Genomic DNA, 16,041 nt, shown 5'->3' with positions numbered 1-16,041 from the left:
CAAGCCCTTAATTGGAAAAAGAAAACAGTACAATAAATAGATATAGATAAATTTTAAAAGAAATTATTTAGAAAAAAAAAAAAAAAACATTTTCAGGAACTAGCCAGAATTACCAGTGGTTTGGTTAGCACAATACTATTTCTAAGAGTTGAATGATCTGGAACAACCCACATAGATAATATTTACTAAGTAGTAGGATAGAAAAATAGTTCAATGGTTGAGCATATGCTTAGCAGACATATGGCCCTGGATGAGGTGGATGTATATCATTTATTAAGTGGTCTCAGACAACATTCTAAGTGCTTTACTTCACTGATACTTAAAGTACTGAGCATCACATAGAAGCTTAGTAGGGCTACCATCTCAAAAGTCAGGTGTGGTGATGAATGCCTGTAATCCCAGCATTCAGAAGCAAGGCTGAGGTGGGAGAATTGCTGAGAGTTCAAGGCCACAATGAGCTACATAGAGAGTACCTGGCCAACCATGGCTACATAGCAAAACCCAATCTAACAAAAACCCACCAATGAAATCAGAAGTATGACCTCAGGCTATTGTAGATCTTCTGAATCAGCATCTGTATTTTATTTATTTTATTTTTAAGTTTTTTTTTATTTACTTATTTACTCATTTATTTTTGGTTCTTCAAGACAGGGTTTCTCTGTGTACCCTTGGCTGACCTGGAACTCATTCTGTAGACCAGGCTGAACTCCAATTGATAGAAATCTGCCTCCCAAGTGCTGAGATTAAAGGCATGTGTCACCACTGCCCAGTCAGAATTTGTATTTAAACAAGGTTCGTATGGGTAAACAGTTTAATAAGTGTTATTTATAAGTAACTCATTACTTTTCATATAAGATGCAATGGATTTAATCCTCATGATAAACAATAAAAATATTCTCCATTCTACAAATCCATAAGGTATAGAACATTATGTACTTGCATGGTAAACTGTCAAGGACAGGATTTGAACCATACTTTTTTACTCCATAATCCAACCTAAGCTACTATTGTACATATATATTTAAAGATTTATGTATTTGTTTATTTTTTTCATGTATATGAGGGCTCTGTCTGCATGAATGCTTACAGGTCAGAAGAGGGCATAGTATCCCATTATACACAGCTGTAAGATGACGTGACATTGCTGGGAATTGAACTCAGGACCTGTGGAAGAGCAGCCGGTGTTCTTAACTGCTGAGCCATCTCTCCACCCCTGCTACTATTGTATATTAGGTCTCAATCATTTTTTCAGTTTTGGAAATAAGGTCTCAGGGAGTCCAGGCTGGCCTCCAACTCCATGTGTAGTTGAGAAATGACCAGGAACTCTTACCTTCTTGCCTCCACCTCCCAAACACAGGGATAACAGGTAGGTGTCAACACACCCAGCTTTGCTCTCAAAATGAAAAAATGTTTTTAATATCTAGTAGGTGTGTATAGACATACACACACCACGGTGTGCATGTCTACTATATGAGTCCCAGGGATCCAACTTGTTGGGCTTGGCAACAAGTGCCTAAATATGCTGGATCATGTTTGTTTGTTTTTTTTTAACTGATTGTTGTGGAGATAAATATATTTTTTGTTTTAATACCAGGTGTAGGATGTGGAACTGATTCAGATAGTCCACAGCAGCAGACTTTGTGCGGGCTCTGAGAGGAGCTCTTTGCCAGCTGCAGATAGTTAAAATCTGAGGACTCTGGAGAGAGAATAAATGCCAGAGTCCAGAGAATGCAGAATATCTCTGAGAAATGACAAGCTGCTGCTGCTTCCCCCTCTGGATCCTGTTGCTGTTGATGCACTGAGACAAGAAGTTGGAGATCTCCTGAAAGGAGGATTGGACTGGAACCCAGTGACCCTAACCAGCAGGAAGCAGCCAAGAGAACTGATACCCCTAACCCTTTCTCTCTCCTACCTGGTGATGGTGTGTTAGAAGGGACTGGGGTAGAAGTAGGGAGAAAGAGATATAAGAAACGTAAATAAAAGAGTTTTTAAAAAGTACACCACCACCTGATCTTTGCTCTGGAATGAGCTTACCCTGCTGAGCCACAGCGTAGCAGGGGATCTGGGAAGTCCTGGACCCAGAAGAGGCACCCAGTACCTCTTAGGCTGCAGCTGTGAAATAGTGACTTAACCCTAAGCCCAAAGTCTATCTCTTCAAGTGGAGTGAGAGAAGTGGTCCCACCAGGTTGGGGGCTCATCTTCTCCCAGGTTCTCAGCACCAAGGTAATGCGTTGTCTCCAATGACAAAATGAGCCATTTCAAGTCAGATTAAAGCATAAAGGCAGATTTATTAAATGTAGCTCTTGGGCATGTTCACTGGTCCCAAGGAACAAAGCCAGGAAAATAGCCATGGGGAAGGAAGGGGAAGAAAAAGAAAGAGGCTGTGCACATGCAGGGAGAGAAAAAATGCAGAGAGGGAGAGAACCAAAATATCTGGATTATATAGTGAAGAACCTCTGGGGGAGAGGAATCCCAGCCCCTGGGCTAGAAAGTTCAGGGTAAAGGACTGGGTATGTCAGCCATGCCTTGTAACATGTAGCAACTGAGGGATGCTGGTAGAACCCGGAGGCCAGGTCCACTTTGGAATGTTAAATATGCACCTCAGCTACTTGTCCCTGGTCTGAAACCCAACAACTATTAATTATCAGAGCTACAGACTAACAAGAGATAAACATTCCACTTTAATTACAGTTTACATTCTCATGTGTTAATAAACTATATCACATTTGAATTCATAACTAATTATACAACTAGTGAGAACAAAGTAATGAAGTGTGTTTCTTCATATTCCAGGCATCTTCTAATGCAAACACCAGTAAATGAGTAAGACACCTGCTTAAATAAGTGAGCACCAGCAATCATTACCAGCTGTAATCTAGGTCAAGGCTTTCCACCTGATAAAATTAGATCGGAATCGTGTTAGGATTTAGAAGAGCCTACGGATCACCCAGCTGATCCTTTTGTTATACAAAAGGATTTAGGAAATGAAGTTAACTTGGGAACAGGGAAAACATTCACATGCTAATCTACTTTTTCAGGATTGCATCCAGATCTTAAAAAGAATACCCAGTAAACCCCAGTTCACACTTCTAAAGAGGCATCAGCTTCTGGCTCAGCTGTTACTACTATTACCACACCTCTAAGGTGTGAGCAATTTCACTTCACAAAGGAACTTCAATAATGCTGAACTCACAGCTTCCAATTCTATTTCTGTTTACTACTAAAAAGGACAGAAACATAGTGAAGGATTTAAGGAATTAATGCATTTTCATTGTTAATGTTGAATTAAAGAGCTGAGATGCACAGTATAAAAGTACTATAAGACTATGGTGGTCTGAATGAAAATGCTTTCCCCATAGGCCCATAGGGATTGGCATTACTAGAAGGTGTGGCCTTGTTGGAAGAAGTATGTCACTGGGGAGGGGGGGGGGCTTTGAGGCCTCAGAGGCTCAAGCCAGGCCCAGTGGTTCACTTACTCGTCCTGCTGCCTACCCATCAGAGTAGAATTCTTAGCTACCTCTCTAGCGCTATGTCTCCCTGTGCACTGCTCTACTTCCTTCATGACAATGATGAACTAACCCTCTGAACTATAAGCCAGGCCCAATTAAAAAAAATTTTTTTTAAGTGTTGTAATCACAGTGTCTCTTCACAGCAACAGAAACCCTAACTGGGACAAAGACTATTGTCTTTGCATTTATATAAAAAATTTAAATCACAGATTAATTTTAAGCCTATACCAATATGCTCAACTTCACTCATTAAGAGAAATCAATATTAAAACAACAGAACAGCAAAACTCCTATCTGAGCCTGGTATGGTGGTACACACCAGTGCTTCCAAGCATTTGGGATCCTTTAAAAGCAGTTTCAGCTCATGCAAGATTATCTATCTGCACTTACATATAAAACTTAATATTAATGTGTTTTAGAGAAAGTAAAGAAAAAATGGGTATATTTTTATATTTTATTTCAGGGATCTTTTCTGATTTAAAAATATTTAAGGATTTATTTTCATGTATGGGTGTTCTGCTTACATATATGTCTGTGTACTATAGCTATGCCTGATATTCAAGGAGGCCAGAAGAGGGTGTTAGATCCCCTGAGGTTGCAGTTACAGACATTGGAGAAATACCATGCAGATGCTAGGAACTACACCTAGATTCTCTGGAAGAACAGCATACTCTTAACTGCTGAACCCTTTCTCCAGCCCCCTATTTTCATATTTTAGATGGAACTATAACCTCTATAAAGAAGTTGCAAATAGTTATCAAGATTACAAATGGTCATATTCCTTTGACCAAGGACACTGCACTTCTGAGATTTATCCTTCTGTGTGAGATAGCAGGTACAGAGGAATTCAGTTGTGGCACTGTCTGCTGTGCTAAAAAACTGGTAACAGGCTAATACCCATAATGAGAGATTAGGGAGATTAGCCAAAATTATGGTGACCCACAAAGTGGAACAGTCATGTAGTCACTGAATAAATATTTATATAAATATGAACATAGAAATGTCTCTTAGAGATATTAAGTCAACAGTGTGTTATGTATAGCATCACTGTTTTAAAAATGTGGATGTGGAGCATGAGCATGTTTATGATTGGATGCATAAGAAAAAACTGTCTTCATGAAAAGGCCTGGATGGCTGGGGAATGGCGAAGAGAGAAGGAGTTCTCACTCTGTACCCTTTTGTACACTTTAATTTTGTTCTATTTACACTTCCCAAAAAGGTTAACTTTTAAAATGCTTAAATTTGTATATAGGACATACAATGTATTCCAAATAGAAGAACTAACAAATTTTCCTCCATTATAGTGTGTAGACTGAGAATCATAAAGCAAGAGACTGGGAAGATGCTTGGTTAGTAACGTATCTGCCATATAAGCATGAGGACCTGAGTGTGGACTCCAGCAACCACACACAGGCCAGGTGTGATGACTGATGCATGCCTGTACCTCTAGCACTATGGGGCCCAGAATGGCAGGTACCCTGGGCTCACTGACCAGGCAATCTAGCAGTTGGTGAGCTCCAGACTGAGAGACTACCTCAAAATACCAGAGCTAGAGAGATGGCTTAGCTGGTAAGAGCACTTGCTGCTGGTCCAGAAGAACTGAGTTAAGTTCCCAGCAGCCAGGCAGCTCACATGCACATACCCACGCACACACAACATACATACACACACACACACACACCCCTAAACATAGTTAAAAATAAAACCTTTAAAAACCTGTAGAAGAAAAAACTTGACATCAAACCCTAGCCTCTACAAACACATAAATATGAAGATATACTACATACAAAACATTAATTTTTAAAATCATTAAGTATTCCAAAGACAAATCTTTTCCAGGCCCATTGACTCTAAAATCACCATCAGTTACAGAGTGTGATTATCATCCTAAAGCCCACCTCTGATCAGAAATGCATGTTACCAATGTTACAGTAGAACCACTATTAAGACCTCAGCCAGTATAGCAGTGCATGCCTATAATCCTACCATTTAAAAGGCTGAAGCAGAAGAATTTGAGTTTGAGACCATGCTGAGGCACAGAGGACTCTTGACTCAAAACAAAACATCAACAAGAAAATCTCCAGACCTCACCTGACCAGGTCTCCATGAAGCTGTAGATAGAGACTTTCTCTTCCCTCTCCAGCACATATTTCTGATGCTGGTGTCTCTACTGTACAAAGGACAAGATGTAAGTCAGAAGAGGTGGAGGACGCAGAGGAGGAGGAGGTGGTAGTGGTTGTAGTGGCAGTGGTTGTGTCTGCTCCATAAAGGTAAACACAGCCTCTCTTCACATCTTCTCGAAGCCAGTCTCTTTCTCGAGAACCAAACCTACTTCTTCTATTCAAACAATTTCTGCTCGCATTGTGTTTCATATTTCTCTAAAAAAAAAGAAAAAAACCAAGAGAAAGAAATCATTAACAAGAACATTTGTCTGAATTATATATGTTTGGTCCTTCCCCTCTGTGGTGGCTGATCTTGACAACATCTGGAATCAGCTGGAACCCACGCTGCAGGGCACCCATGAGAGACCCTCTTTAACAGATTACTGAAGCAGGAACACCCACCCTAAAACTGGGCCACACCTGGTGGCAGCTCACATAACAGGGCAGGCAAGAAGGAAGCTTTGCTTTTGCCTGCCTGCCTTCACTATGCTGGCATATTCGTCTAGCCTGTTACTGGAACTGGTATTAAATCCAACTTCTTCAGGATTCCAACACAGGCTGAAAACCAGCAGCTCTTCAGGAATCTTCCCAGACTTGAGCACCAGACTGAGACTGCTGAGGCATCGAGGCTCATGGGCTCAAAAATAACCAGAGTCTCAGGCCTTTTATTGTGAGATAGCTATTGTTGAACTATCTGCACGACATCCTGTAGATCAGTGAAATAAATCCCCTTGACTATCAGTTTTATCAGCTCTGTTCCTTTAGAGAACCCTAATGAAGCCTTCTTTAGGCCTTCATCTATCATCTCATTTGACCCTTTCTTTTTGTTTTCAGTAAAGTGCTAACAAAATGTAGATATACTACCCATCTTGGACAAATTTTTAACATTTTGACTTACTTAGTTCAGATCTGTTATGGGCTGAATCTGAACTATCCCAAGACAAACGTTCAAAGGCTTGTTCCTTGCTAGCCAAATGGTCACACACCATTACTCCCAGAATTCAAAGGGAAATGCCAGCAGCTCTTTTTGAGTTCAAAGCCAGTCTGGCCTGCAAATTTCCAGGCAAACCAGCACTAAATAGTGAGACCCTGTCTCAAATAAATACACACACACACACACACACACTCACACATTCACATCCTGCTTCCCAGCGGATGTGTTATTCCAAGTTGGGAAATCTTTAGGGAGTAGGGACTAAGCTGGCAGAGGCAGCGCAACGGGATGGATCTTTGAAAGTTATACACCAGCCCTTCCTTCTAAGGTGCTTTCTACTTCCTGATTCAACACATAGTAGGTATAAACTTGTCTGCCTTCCTCATACTTGTGGCTTGAGACCCACTAAAACTATGAGCCAAAATAAACCTCTCCCCACTTAAGGTGCTTTTCTCCGCTACCTGTCCCAGCAATGCAAACGTAACACACATCATTATTCTAAATAATAGTCAATCATATGTGTGTACGTGCCAACAAACATAAATGTTACAGTATAACATAGGGAAATGAGAACAAGAAAAGCTGAATTTAAAGAGCAAATGCTGTTAATGGATACAAGTTTATATATATAGCTAAATGTAATTAGAACTAAATGTTTTTAGTTCTAATTCTGTCATAAAATTTTTTGGGTCTTGGTGGTAGATAAGTGAATAAAATACATTCAGTACTAAAAATGTCAAATTTAATGTAAAGTTTTAAGTTTCTGTTCTAAATGCCAAGTCTAACTGTATATAAATTCATTAAGTTATACAGTCTTTGGGTCTGGTTAATTTTTGTGTGTTACGTTTTTATTTATTTCCAAAGGGTTTTTTATGACAAAAAATGAAAGTAATAATTATTAGTTCACATTTCAGATGGAATCTGATACATATAAACTAAGCTTTTTACACAAAGAAGTCAGTTGATAAAAACCTCCCCATTTTAATCTGGCAATACAGAATGTTTCTCAGACCTCACAGTCCAAACACATAAAGCACTACATACAATCTTATAATACAGTATCTGTCCTATTCCTGGCATGCTTTAAAATAATTACTGCTGGCATTTTATAACCACAGTATGTGAAATTCACATTTGTACTATAAAGTCAAGCTATCTTAAAGCAAAACAACTGTTAAGAGCCAATATAAAAAATGTCCAGCCAGGCTGGGTGGTGGTGGCACACGCCTTTAATCCCAGCACTCAAGAAGCAGAGGCAGGCAAATCTCTGAGTTAGTTCACAACCAGCCTGGTCTACAGAGTGAGTCCTGGACAGCCAGGGCTACACACAGAGAAACCCTGTCTCAGAAAAGCAAAAACAAAACAACAAACAAACAAAACATCCAGCCAGGCAAAGTGGGACACACCTATAACTGGCAGTCAAGCAGAAGAGCAAGGAGAGTATCTAGAGTGTAATGATAACTTTGGCCTAAGTGTGTTCCAGGCTGGCCTGGGCTACATATTGAGACTGTTTCAAAAATGAAACAACAACAAATAATTTCTAAACGTCACCATTTGCCTGTTATTTTCACAATGGGCCATTTCCAGTCAACAAAAAAAGAAATTTCCCCTGACTTCCCACTGCCTTTGCTGTGCTTCAGTCCTCTCTAACCATCTGTGTCCCTGAGCACATTTACCGTCCTGCCACTGTGTGGCATGTCTGAACCGTCTTCTCACCTTATCCACACGCACACTCTCCAAAGCTCCTTAGATGTCAGGTTCTCTTCCGAGCCTTCCACAGCTCCCACGCAATCTAGCATCAGTAATTCTCCTCTCAACAGAACAATACTTCTACCAAACACATGTAACCATCGACTGTAATTGTCTCTTCTCTCTTCACAAAGACCCTTGACAGAGTTTTTAATGCAGAATGTCACAGACACAGATGCAAAGCCCAGGTGACACCACAGGAATTGACACCCAATGTGCACTTTAGCGTCCCTAATTAGTTATGGCAAGGAATTAAACAAATTTAAAAAGAAAGTCTCAATTTTTGTAGTCTAGTAAATAATCTTTACCAAAGTCAAAGTAAATAAAAACTTTCACTAGTATTACTCATTAGAAAACAGAAATACATATAAAGAAAATATTAGTTTGGCTGAGAGTAGATACTTGAGAATAACTATAAACTGAGCCAGGCATAGAGAAACATGCCTGTAATCCCAGATGCTGGACACTAGAGAGTCAGAGGCAAGAGGATCAAGTTCAAAACCAATGTGGGCCACATCAAAATAAGTAAACAGTAAAAACAACAGTAAATAAGGAGGCATTCCACATGTGATGATTTTAAAACAAAGGAATGAATGCCTTTACTTTTTAAATTTAGAATAACAGGAAAACTGGCTTTTGAAAAACAGTCCTATGGATTGAAGACAAGCCTTGACATACTAGGTAAGCACTCTACAACTGAGTGACACTTTCATCCCTAAGCAGATCTTTCTGCAGCTCCTCAAGATCTTAGAACTATTCAAAATCATACAGAATAAAGCCCTGACACCGGTGGAAATGAAGCCTCTTTTCTCACTAAATGCACTTTTCCTCCAACCTCAGCTGAATCTCAGAATCAACAAAGGGCTTTCAAGTGCTCATCTCAAACACACAAGAACCATCATGTTTGCACCAAGAAGTTGTAACCACTCAGTAGTTAACCAGCAGCTAATTTTGAATAATGCTTACTTTCTAATCTCTAATAAAGACTAAATGGTCCCTCTGGCCAGAATTCTATGTGGTAGAGTAACGTATACAAACAAGCTTTGCATCCCACACTAATGTAGAGAACGAAGAGAAAGCAAACACAATCTACGCCACCGAAAGGCTTTGGAAAAGGCAAGAATGATAGTAGTCCCAGAACTCAGGAGGCTGAGGCAGCAAAACTGCTGCAAGTTTAGGCCAGCCAGACCTACAAAGTAAGACCCTGCTGCAAAAACAACAATAAAATTAACAGATCAAATAATGAACTTCATAGTCTTAGAAAAGTGCAGAAAGATCCAGAAGTATTATGACTCTTATCCCAAAAATTGTTTGAGGTGGGGGCTCATGCAACCCACATGGGCCTCAAATCACTCCATAGGTGAGGCCAGCCTTAACTCTATCCTGTGGACCCCACCTCCCAAGGCAGGGATTGCTGTGTGTGCCACCACACCAAGCATCTTCCAGGAGATTTTTAGCAATCATCTGTAACTGTGTACAGGTACTCCTCTAAGACTATACATTTCTTACAGAGCTTTATGTTATCAAAACACACATATTTATTGGTCATCTCAAGATCTGTCTGTCTATACTCTAGACTTTTTAAAGTAAAACTGCTGAGGAGTTAGAGAACCCTAGATATGGTTTAGCTGCACCTCACAAATAGCCTTTTAAAGACCTTGAGAATAAGCAAAGCAAAGATGTACAGCAACAACAACAAAGACAGACTGTTAGGCTATTATTAGCCACTGCTAAAGTACCTAGTGCTTCCTTCTTCTCAGGAATGTCTTGCTCTGCTGCCTAAGACATGAGAACTGCTGGAAGAACGTCTTAGCAGTCAGGGCTGCCATGACACTGTTCTCTGGGCAGCCTTCAACTGCTAAGAATCAGCTCACTTGAAGCTGCTTGCTTGAGGACAGTTTACTTTTATAAACGCTGTTATCACAAACTTATCCAAAAGGGGACACAACTATAATCATACACCATATCAAACATGAGTACAGACTTACGATTTAAAAGTCAGGGTTGGAGAGATAGCAGGTCAAAGCCCCTGTTGCTCTTGCAGAGGGCCCAGGTTCAGTTCTCAGCACCTACATGATGGCTCATAACTACCCATAAACCAGGGGACCTAAAGCCCTCTTCTGACATTAGCAGACACCAGTATGTGTGTGGTGCATGTACAGACAGGCAGGCAAAACACTCATCCAATATTATAAATCCACACACAAAAAAATTCAAAATATTCAATCTATAAAGCCAAACATTTTAATGTAAGCCATGAACCGAGTAGCCACTACTTGAATAAAACACTCGTAATTCTAAAAGTAAAGATAATGTATGAGAGCTACAATCAGCTCAAAAGTAGTCAACCTCCACTGCATACACATATTAACTCCAATGGTCTAGACTGGCCAACCTTCGTCCTTAGGGAGTACCATCAGAATACACAATACCTTAAGGTAGATGTTTCTGCATTCAAGCTTTAAAACAGTAAGGGCTTTAAAACAATATCACATTATGGAGTATTTCTAAGGGACCAGAACGAGTATGACAATGGGGAGAGGAAGAACATTTCATTTCATTAAAAATGTGTGGCACTGGTTGCACAGAACCAATACAGCACTCAGAAAACAAAGGCAGGATTGCTGCAAGTTCTAGATCAACCCGGACCACATAAGCAAGTTCTAGATCAGCCAGGGCTACATTGTAGGACCCTATCTCAAGAAAACAATACCTGAAAAACAAACAAAAAATCAGAGCTGAGCAGGTAGCTCAGTCGGTAATGGCTTAGCATGCAAGCATGGGGGGTCTGAGTTTAATTCCCTACACATAAGTATAATCAGGATGTGGCAGCAAACACAGGTCACCCCAACACTGGAAGGTGGAGACCCAAAGGCTTACTGGTTTGCCAGTCTAGTGGAATTGGTTCAGTAAGAAAAACCCTGTTCAAAAACTAAGAGGAAGAACAGAAAAAGATACCTGACATCCCCCTCTGGCCCCCATACACATGCACACAACATGTAGAAGCACACAATTTAAAATATGCACTTTAGCTTGGTGGTGGTAGAGAACGACTTTTATCTCAGTACTCAGGAAGTTTGAGGCCAGCCTGGTCTACAGAGTGAGTTCCAGGACAGCCAAAGCTACACACGGAGAAATTCTGTCTTGAAAAAACAAAACACAACAAAGCCAAAAAAAAAAAACAAAAAACAAAAAACAAAAACCCACAAAATTGATTAAAAAAATATGAAACTATTCTTAAAGAAAATAGCAAATAATATTCACAAACTAGACTGGCTGTAACTTCCTATCATTTCCTGATTGGCTGAACAAAACTGTAATCATAAAATCATAAGAAATATCTAAAACCTTTTGAGCCTGGTTCAGTAATTTAATAACTTTATAACTTTAAGATACACTATACGTTGCTTGGGCTAGCCTTGAACCCTGAGGCTTAATTGATCGTCCTATGTCAGCCTTCTGAATAGATGAGACCACAGGGAAGAGGCCAAAGTCCTGGTTTAGGAGTGTATTTTGAATAAAATGTTTCAGTGTCCTGTACAAAACAGAGGGATCTTGATGTAGTCTGGGTAAGTTATGCTGGCTCAATTTTGGTGGGCTTCTTATGAAAACCCTTTCATGGAGACGAGAATAATGTTTCTGATGTGGGTATAAGTATAAAGGAGTAAAACCAGAGCCGTATACGCTGGAAGTATACCCTTTACCTTCTTCTTCTTCTTTAATCACTATTAGTGCTTTGATGCTGAGGTATACAACCAGAGGCCTGTACACTAGAAGTAAACCTCTGCCAGGCAGCTGCACACGTGACCCAGAGCCAAAGCTCTGGGCTAGAGAAGTCTTCACAAACATCCTCCAAGAAAAACATGTGGGCAAACATGGCTCCGGAATCTTCTGCTCACCTAAGTATTCTTTATCGCTTGAGAAAGTGATCCTTTCAGCAACTCAAGAGAACTGTCTATGGAACACAAAAGACCTATTTTCCACGACAATTCCGCTTATTTACAATGATTAGAGTATTAACCACTTTCAGGAAAGCAAGGGCCAGGAAGGCCTTCCAGACAGGCTCTCATGTCAAAGGCTCAGTATCAATCCAGAATAAAGACTGACCAATCATTGGAATCTAATGATCCCAAAATGGGACCTTCGGGAACCAGGAAAAGGCAGTCTTCAATAAAGATTCTCATTTCTCTTTCACACAATTTATCACTTCAACATGACCAAAAAAAGTTACCAAAAAAAAAAAAAAAGTGTTAAAGAATTGCTCCTCTTTTACATACCAAAAGATATTACCTATCTCTCAGAGCTATTTCCTGATAAGTAAAGCCTGCAGAATTTGTGTTTTTATTGAATCCACCCACAATTTAGTTTGTTACTTGCTACAATTTTAAATATCCAGAAGACCTAGAGTAATTACACACTGATTTACACTCTGAGTAAATTCCAATGTGGGTTATGAAGCAGTTATGAAGCAGTCTAAGGTAATCTACCGAAAGGTCTTTAAGTCTATGCGTTAAGACTGGGAGGTGACAGAAAATAAGATTTACATGGTTTCATGAATTCACTAAGTGAATCTGTTCTACTTTTCTGACGTTCCCATCTTTGTGTTACTCTACCAATAAACTTAATAAAAGGAAATATTACTCAACAACAACGTCATTTAATTATTTAATGTTTGCTTTTAACTATATGTATTTTCGATGTTTGGCAGACTGTTGGAGACACATTACATCTCAATTTTCTTCCCCTTCTGCATTGGCAAGTTTTAAATTCTGCCGATTGCTCTTCTAGAACTCTAGAGGAATTCCATTCCACTTCGTTTATACAATGAACCTACAGAAAAATTTCTCTGCACTATTTCAGAGGTTAGTTGAGAACTCCACCCAGTTAGCCACCCTTTAACCATCTTGGCTGACCTCACCTCACCTCACCTCACCTTCTGCATTCTTCCTGCATAGAAACTTCTTGTCATCACTCACCTTCAAGGCTCCACTCCCCCTTTCCCTACATCTGTTTTCCTAGCCTCCTACTCCCCTGATTCTACCCAAAAGCCCCGCTCAGCTGCCTGTTGCATAACGGCTTCCCCATTGCCTTCTCCCCGACTGTCAGCCAAGCAGGAGTGCCCCTTCGGGTTCTGCTCCTCCTCCCGACATCCCCGCAACACGCCCAGCGGCTCCCCAGGCAGCAGATCCTCCGGGACTGTCCGCGAGCGGGAAGCTCGGGGTGTCGCGCCCTGGGGCCAGACGCCGGTTCGGAACTCGGGTAGCCAGTCCAGAGGGCAGTGTGGCCGCTCCAGCCGGCGCAGCCCGCGCACACCGCGGCGCCTGGCCAATCCCCGCTGCCATCCTCCGGCTGGGGTGATGTCTTCAGGTGTCCGCCGAGCCCTGCGTACTCGCCCGCCGGCCTCCCGCCAGGCGCGGCCCGCCCTCCGGGACCCCCGGAGCCCGTCCCAGGGCCCCGGGCTAGGCCCAACGAGGCGACGACGGCCCGAAGGCGTGGGCCTGCCGGGCGGCGGCCAGGGAGGGACAGCGCCGGGGACCCAGGCGGCCGAGGCCCGGGCGGGGGCGCGGCCCGGAGGCCCACAGCAGGCCCGCGGCGCCCCGACCCGCTGCAGGAGGCCCAGGGAGGCAGGGCGGGGGGCGCTCGCCGCCTCGGGCAGCCTGGCGAAGGCGGCCACGGCCCTCCGGCTTCCTCCCGCCCCCTGCCGCCTCACCTTCAGGACCCGGATCCCTCCGGGCCGGCGAGTGGCCGCCGCTTCAGGTGGCTCCGGGGGCTCCAGCGGGCCCGCGGGCCCGGGCTCCACCTCCCCCATTGGCGGCCAAGGCTTCACTGAGACGCCCGGCCGGCGCGACAGCGCGCGAGCCTCGGAGGCGCGCGCGAGCAGCAGGAGGCCTCGCCCCTCCGCCCAGGCCCCGCCCCTAACCCTGCCGCCCCGCCCCCTGCCGCCCCTCCCCTGGCCCCGCTGGACCTGCGTAGCCGCCGGCCGGGAGAGGCCGGAGAATTGTGGGATCCTGGCGCCACTGCAGGGTGAGCCTCCGCCGCGCTCCACCCTGGCCTCAGAGGACTGGGGCGCGGGGAGAGCAATTTGCCGATTTCTGGTTCCTCCAAGAAGAGGCCAGAGGAAGGGACAGGTGAGGCCTGCACCTGTTAAAATAGACAGAATGCAGCTCTCTACCAAGGGAGGCGCTGGAATTCTCTATCCAAGACGTTTTCTTGCTCCCAAATGTGCGAATCCCCTGGCTTGCACTGGCGATGAAAGAACTGTTGTGCATACTCACCTCTCTTAGGATAGCTTGCGACCTTCTTCAGCAAACAACCTCAATTACACAGAAGTCACTTCGTGTCCTTTCCTGTAAGCAAAGTGTCAGAATCTTTTTCTCGACCTCAAACAGTAATAGGGTGTGTGAGCCGCCTTATTTTTCAAGGCTTAATTCAGCAGAAAATATTTTAAGGGTTGACTTTTCTTCTAGTTCCTGTAGTAATAGTAGTTTTGTGGCCAGCTGGCCAAATTATGAGTCTGCCTAATTCCAAATCTCAGTGGTACTCATTAGGTCTACGCTTGTACAAATTTCTTGATCTTTTTTTGTTTCGGGGGGAGGGGGTTTGAGGCAGAGTTACATGAAGCCCAGGCTGACCCGAACTCACTATATAGACAAAGCTGGCCTTAAACTTCTGATTCTCCTGCCTCCGTTTCCCAAGTGCTGATTGCAAATGTGCACCACTATGCCCAGCTTCCATTGGCTCTTTATGTTATGAGCATTAGGTCCATGCAACATTTGCATGCCTGGTGGTAGAGGCTGAAGAGCGTCAGATCCTCTGGACCTGGAGTCACAGATGATTGTAAATTGTCTGGTGGTTGTTGGGAGTGGAACCTGTCTCCTCTGTAAGAGCAGCCAGTGCTCTGAACCACTGAGTCATCTCTCCAGCCCCTGGCATTGCTTCTTAAGGGTTGAACTAAATTAACATCTATATGCCTGGCAAGTTATTTAGGTGTAGTGAACAAAACACCTAACTCTTATTAGAGATTAATAGTAGCCTGAAAATTTAGATTTCACAAAAGGTACTAGTATTACCTGCTCCTACATTGTGTAAGCAGCCTTTTAGACCTCTTCATTTTTAGGGCTTCCTCTCTTATGTGTTGAATCTTCAGTCAACTTGTAAGGAATAAAAAGAAAAACAGCCACTTAGGCAGGCAGATTTCTGTGAGTTTGAGGCCAGCCTGATCTACAAAGTGAGTCCAGGACAACCAGGGCTACACAGAGAAACCTTGTCTGGGGGCTGGGGCGAAGCAAAACAACTTCCTTCTGCAGTAATTGGCCAAGGTGGCATCTATTATCCACTGCTTCAGTTTGCCTAGTCCAGCTACTTGCCTGGAGTATTTTAATTGTATGCTTAAAGCAAGAGCATCTAAGATCTAACAGGACCTGTCTTAAGATGTTTTAAATTTGGAATTAATTTTTATGTCACAATAAAATTTTGCTTCAAAGATTCTATGTCATACTCATTATTTTCTTCTATAAAAGATAACTTCTGTCTTCATCTATTACAGTCCCAATCTTCATTTCTTGGTTTTCTTTTAAACAGTAGGCAGAGTTTCTCTCTGCCAGGTCTAATAGAAGGATAAGCTACTTTCCCAGGGTTTTCCTTCTACTTTGAAATTATTTCAAGACACCTACCTGATTTAATTGGA

General features: G+C 42.5%; 1 protein-coding gene across 1 annotated transcript in view; it reads right to left on the bottom strand.

Moving 5' to 3' along the window:
• Positions 1-14,199, bottom strand: part of Phlpp2 (PH domain and leucine rich repeat protein phosphatase 2) — a 73,382-nt gene extending 59,183 nt beyond the window's left edge. The window contains exons 1-2 of the mRNA XM_055621043.1: positions 14,065-14,199; positions 5,601-5,887 (exon numbers count right to left, since the gene is read on the bottom strand). Of these exons, the coding sequence (XP_055477018.1) occupies positions 5,601-5,887; positions 14,065-14,163 (386 nt within the window). The 5' untranslated portion in view covers positions 14,164-14,199. The remainder of the gene's footprint in view (positions 1-5,600; positions 5,888-14,064) is intronic.
• Between the last annotated feature and the right edge of the window lie 1,842 nt (positions 14,200-16,041).

Source organism: Psammomys obesus, unplaced genomic scaffold, assembly GCF_907164565.1.
Source record: "Psammomys obesus unplaced genomic scaffold, mPsaObe1.curated_primary_1811, whole genome shotgun sequence".
NCBI classification, from domain to species: Eukaryota; Metazoa; Chordata; class Mammalia; order Rodentia; family Muridae; genus Psammomys; species Psammomys obesus.
This window is presented reverse-complemented; position numbering and strand designations above follow the sequence as displayed.